This window comes from Sinocyclocheilus anshuiensis, unplaced genomic scaffold (assembly GCF_001515605.1).
Source record: "Sinocyclocheilus anshuiensis isolate Anshui unplaced genomic scaffold, SAMN03320099.WGS_v1.1 scaffold200, whole genome shotgun sequence".
Classification (NCBI taxonomy): domain Eukaryota; kingdom Metazoa; phylum Chordata; class Actinopteri; order Cypriniformes; family Cyprinidae; genus Sinocyclocheilus; species Sinocyclocheilus anshuiensis.
The window spans coordinates 510,062-516,061 of record NW_015558595.1 but is presented as its reverse complement, the minus strand read 5'-3'; the positions used below and the strand labels follow the sequence as shown (position 1 = coordinate 516,061).

General features: G+C 39.8%; 1 protein-coding gene and 1 long non-coding RNA gene across 2 annotated transcripts in view; both read left to right on the top strand.

The window, feature by feature from the left end:
* The window catches only part of LOC107680024 (uncharacterized), an 18,656-nt gene extending 16,873 nt beyond the window's left edge, over positions 1-1,783 (top strand). The window contains exon 3 of the long non-coding RNA XR_001633110.1: positions 1,681-1,783. This is a non-coding gene — a long non-coding RNA (uncharacterized LOC107680024). The remainder of the gene's footprint in view (positions 1-1,680) is intronic.
* The window catches only part of lhfpl3 (LHFPL tetraspan subfamily member 3), a 38,012-nt gene that overhangs the window by 31,130 nt on the left and 882 nt on the right, over positions 1-6,000 (top strand). Inside the window, exons 2-3 of the mRNA XM_016475765.1 lie at positions 2,760-2,990; positions 5,692-5,725. Of these exons, the coding sequence (XP_016331251.1) occupies positions 2,760-2,990; positions 5,692-5,708 (248 nt within the window). The 3' untranslated portion in view covers positions 5,709-5,725. The remainder of the gene's footprint in view (positions 1-2,759; positions 2,991-5,691; positions 5,726-6,000) is intronic.

The window sequence follows — 6,000 nt, the reverse complement described above, 5'->3', positions numbered from 1 at the left end:
GCCGGATTGGCTTTCACCGTGGACGAAGCAGAGTCCAGCCCGGGGTTGTCACATGTGGTTGCCACACTCAAGACTGCCCGCCGCCGCTCACTCTAGCCCGCCGGCCTGCGCTCATTCAAGGCCGCCGTGTGTGACGCTGTAACTTTTATTCTCGCTGTAGTATTGTTGCTGCCGCCGCCATGTCATGGAGACGCTGTGTGTTTCGTTGTGAAAGCGAAACTACTTTGTTTGGTCTTCCAAAAGAGGACACGACTAGAAATCAGTGGTTAAGTTGTATTTACAACACTGTTCCAGAACAGTTCAACCCAAATATTCAGATGTGTGCAGCACATTTTATGGAGGACTGTTTCCTGATCCTGTGAGAGCAGGCTACAATGCCGGCAATATGGTAAGGGGCGTAACATTTCCGTCACACGCTTGAGGTATTCGGCCAATCACAACGCACTGGATAGCTGGCCAATCAGAGCACACCTCGCTTTTCAGACCGATGAGCTTTGTAAAAATCGACGTGTTTCAGAAAGGCGGAGCATAGAGGAGAAACAATAATGTACAGTATGTGGAAAATAATGTGTATTTTGTACCTTAAACCGCATAAACACATTTCATTACACCAAATACACAAAATAATGTTCTTATTTAGCAACATCATATGACCCCTTTAAATAAAAACCTCTAAACCAGCTAATCAAGGTCTTTAGTATCACTAGAAACTTCAAGGAAGGTGTGTTAGAGCTAAACTCTGCAGGACGGTAGCCTTCAAGGAGCAGGATTGGACACCTTTGGACTAACCAGTCCATTGCAGGGTTAACACTCTCACACATTCACACTTTTTGAATTGAGGAGAAAACCGGAGCACCCAGAGGAAATTCACTCCAACACGGAAAGTACACAAACTCCAGGACTCAAACAGGGGACACCCAACCTCCAAGTCAGGTCTCAAAGAAAATCCCAATTATTTTCTATTGGTAGCTTCAGCATTGTGGTGCCCTTCTTTTAAGTGTGATCAACCCTACGTGACTTGAAGGCAGCATCAAGGTAATTTGTCTAATAACCCCAACAGAAGGCCTGTTTACATTATAAATTAATTCCTCTTGTGTAACTGATTGCGTCTGCATAAAACTATCAATGCATCAAAAGTGGCACATGCAGTATTCGCCTTTCTCAGCACAAAGTTTTGCAGGATTTACCATGACTATGACCTGATACTCCTGAAGATGCAGTTTTCCGGTCTCAATTCATCAGGGATGATGTAAGCGCTCACAGCTGCTGCTGCTGCTGATCTGAGATCAGATCTATTGCTTGTTCTGTGAGGTATGTGGTAATGGAAGGGTAATACAACTCATGAGCGGTCACAAACTGTAGATAGATAAGCGTTTCCCAGCCCTGTTCCTGGTGGCACATCAGTAGTGCACATTTTTGAACTCTTCCTAATCAAACACACCTGATTCAACCCATTAGCACATTAGTGGAAACTGTTGTATTACAAATTTATAAAATGTTAAATCTAGGTTCCAATGTAATAGAATATATACTGAAAAAGTTATGTACCTTGTGTTTTACATTTTGAGGTAAAAAAAGGATGACCTTTCTAAGGAGATCAAATCAGGAAGCCCAGGTGTCTGAGATAATGACCTTTTGTCTTTATGCTCTTCCTGACCATCTGGCTTTTTAAGCTCAAAGCACAGCTGTACCTTTGTCTCTGTGATAATGCGAAAGTATGGCGATACTGTCAGACTGATTGGATCAGCACCTATGCATTGAATGACACTGTTATACTGATGAGATCAAGGCTGGGAAAATGCCTGTGTCGGGCTGATTCCTGTACTTCATTTGCATGCTATGGGTTAGATTGTCTCCACCTCTACGGAATGTATCCCGCCCCCTTAAAATGTATATAAACTACAATGTATCACTACGTTAGTCAGACTTTTGATGACTGCAGCGCCACGCAGCGCGTTCTCAATAAAGAACTCTGCTGAAAATACCTAAGAGTCTCCTGGTCTCTGCTTAGACGAGGAAAACATTTCCAACAAAACTAATGTGGAATCTAAAAAATGGGTGGTTCAGATAAGGGAGACATATCGAATTGCTTTCTTTGCACACTTCTGGCTCAACCAGTTTCATGAGTTTGAGGTAGGACTTCCTGAGCAATGGTGGACAAGTTAACAGACTTATATTTTTGACAGGCTATAAACTGGTTGAAAACTAATTGCATTGAACATTTGCATTGAAGGAGGCACTTGAGCAAATCTAGGGACCAGAATATCATGGAGACCTGCAAGTTTGTTTTTTTAACTTTGGCCAGTAAGCAACCATCCGAACACCCAAGCAACTGCAAAACTACCACCCACACACAGCATCGTGCCTGCGAGTTTTACACTGGCAAACATCACTCACATTTTGTTCAGAAACTTTTGCAATTTCATTTGGTGTACAAAAATGACTCATAGCAGCTTTCAACAGAGTGTGCTTTGTGTGTGTGTGTGTGTGTGTGTGTATGTGAATATAAATTGGGGGCTCGTCCGGGATTACTGGTACCTCTCTCCTCATTCTTCTCAGCTGTCAGACATGTTATAATTGAACAAAAGAAACCACCATGACTTTTCTTTTTTTTTTTGCAGCTGATTTTTGTTTCCCAGCTTACGCTTTACAACTGCCATCTATCATATTGCTTGAGTACAGAAATGCATTCTGCTGTTGATAAAATCCATTGAACTTTTATTAATTGGACGACTCACAATGCCTGCTTTCTCTCTTAGGTACGTGTCTGGTGTTGGGCTGTATGATATATCCTGATGGCTGGGATGCTGATGAGGTGAAGAGGATGTGCGGAGAAGGGACGGACAAATACACCATTGGAGCATGCTCAGTGCGCTGGGCGTACATCCTGGCCATTATGGGCATCATGGACGCCCTTATTCTCTCTTTCCTGGCTTTTGTGCTGGGCAACAGGCAGGATGGACTCATGTCCGAGGAGCTGCTGGGAGACAGTAAGATTAACATTTTTTTTTTCTGAAGGATTGTTATTCTGTGTCTTTGTCATGTCTAAATGTCATGTCTTACCATTGGAGATTGCAGATGTATCTCTGTCAACTTGAGTTTTTAGTCTTCATTTATGCAAATAAATAATTGAAAGAGTGTTGGACAATAAGAGGTTATACACAATTCATATATCCTGTTCAAAACAGTTGGGGCAGAGCAAAAAATACAAATAGAAAAACAACTTGATAGTTGGTACCTTTGACAAAAACATCATTTGGTTGTGGAATCTAAGTGTTATTGCTGTTGAAGTCTATGATATGCTACTTGCTATTGTTAGTCATTTGCAAGTGATATAAGGGGAAGGACAATGTTATTTGTATAGGACAAATATTTGTATATATATTTGGACCATTTTTCAGTAACAGTATTTTGGTAAACTTCTAAGTGTACACTAGCATATTAGCCTCAAATTAGACATGGGGCCAACATTTGAGGGATTTGCATACTAAATTTGTGAATCTTACCAAATTAAGGTAACATGAGAACAAAGAGTGAAAAATTGAAGGGGGTCTGAATACTTTCCGTACCCACTGTAAGTTTTGAAATACTGAAAAAACAAAGAGGTGGTTAACAAGAAGTGTATAATCAAACTTTTCTCTGTGAAAGAATGCAGAAATGGCCTGGCTAGTTTTGTGTATTTCTGATACACAAACATTACATTTTTTAATTATAATCACAAAATGCATAATTTACATAAATGAAAGTGAAGAATTACAAACTCGATTTTCCATTTCTCCCCATAAATGCTCTAACACATCAGTTTTCAACGCGCAGCTGTTGTACCATTCGGTCCAATTCATTCATTACTAGACAGAGCCTGCCAGCCAGAGGTGAGTGAAGACAGACCAGCTTGAGAAAATAAGACAAAGTGATGGTCATTAAGGACAGAATCAGATGATAGGGCTGTGAAAATAAATGAGATATGAGAAGGAGCGAGAAGAAGAGGAAAATAGCAAGTGAAGGAAAGATAGAAAGGTAGAATTTACCATGGACTGGGGTTAATTGAAGCCTGGGGCTCTGGACCCAGCCATGAATTACTAATGACTGTTTACACAGCTTACTGTCAGCCCGTCCATATTAATCACAGGCACAGCATCAGCTGGAACCCATGCTGTGCTGAACAGCACACCTGGAGCGAAACGCTATTTATGGATATGGACTATAAAATGCTTCATATAATGAAGGTAAATGAAGGAACAAACTCCACTTTCAGGAAGTCCTGGAAACCTGGACCATAAAACTATTATTTTATATAATGGTAATGAAGGGTCACTTGTGTTAAGGTTTGATATGAAAGCGATGAGTTGCAAATGGTGAGTAAGGATGTTTGTATAATGATGAATGAGCAATTCACTTAATCCTGCAGAAACAGAATTTATGTCATATTTTGTGATGGCACATGATGGTGTAATCTAGTGGAGATTACTGGTTAGGTTTATCCCAATTGACAGTATGTGAGAAAAGGTCTATTTAAAGGAGACATAACACACACAGTTTCACCCAATCTCATGTTAATCTTGAGTACCTATAGAGTAGTACTGCATCCTTTATATCTCCAAAAAGTCTTTAGTTTTATCATATTTATAAAGGAAAGATACAGCTTTACGATTCTCTCCGGAAAAAGCCGAGCTCCTGGAGGCGCGCCGTGGGCGGAGCTAAAGATTGACGAGCACTTGAGCTCCGACTGCCAACAAAATACAGACATTTGATGCAGTTTCACTTACCGTCTACAGTTCTGAATCATGACCGGGATCTTTTATAGCTCGACCGCTCCATCCTTCAGTATCAAACGATGTGCTAATCCAGCGTCGAACTGGGCCTTGCTTATAAAACGTTCGTCAACAAACATACTTGTGAAACTCCGTTGCTGCTCCGGAAAAACAAACCGCACACTCCATTGTTTACATAACGTTGGGTTCTTTAGGAAGCTGAACAAAGTTATCTTTCCCTTACAACCAAAAGCACACTTCTTTGGAGACATTCTTCCCATGCAGCGCTGCCGCAGGATGAAGCGCGTTGATGGGCATATCGATCCGAAGTATCGATATATCGATACTGACTCAAACAAAAAATATCGTTTTAAACAAAGTTAAGTGGCTTTCATTACCCATTTTAGCCTACTCTTAGTAATTTAATAATGTAATAAATTTCATAATTTAAAAGTTTAGTGCAGAAGTATCGAATCGGTATCGATATCGACGATACTGCACTAAACTTTTAAATTATGAAATTTATTACATTATTAAATTACTAAGAGTAGGCTAAAATGGGTAATGAAAGCCACTTAACAATGCCCATATAAGGAGTTAGACCCCCGTCTACGTCATGAAGAGCCACGATCGAAAAAACTCTCCGAAACTTGTACGAACCCGGAAGTAAGATTTTTAGCACAGAAATACTCCGTCATAAGTCCAAATAGTTTTTTTGAAATTTTGTCCATGCTTAGCATGAGAATCCGACTCTTTAACAGTGTAAACAACTCTGAATGCATGAAACAGTATTGTACCCTCCCTTTAATGTGTATTTATCAACTGTGACAGCTGTCAGTAGTTGATAAATATTTCTGCTGCATTTGAAAATTACTCTATGTATTTAAGCTGCGATTTTTGCTTTAATTTTGATAAAATTTTCTTCTATTTTCATCAACAGAGAGTGGAAATGCATAGACGCCAGATACACTCAGGTGAGTGAGTGTTGGTCAGTATGTATGAGTCTTTGTTACTTTAAAAATACCATGAAATTGTTTGATACAATATTTTTTGCCTTCGTTGACGTATTTACTACTGAAACAGAGTTAGGCTCAGACATATTGAAGGTCTTGAGACATACTGAAGATCAATATTTAATATAGACGCACTACTGTTCAAAAGTTTGGGGTTAATATGATTATTTAAAAATGTCTTTGATCTTCAAAAGACCTTTTTGTGTTTGTGATAAAACAAATTACACACTCGGACC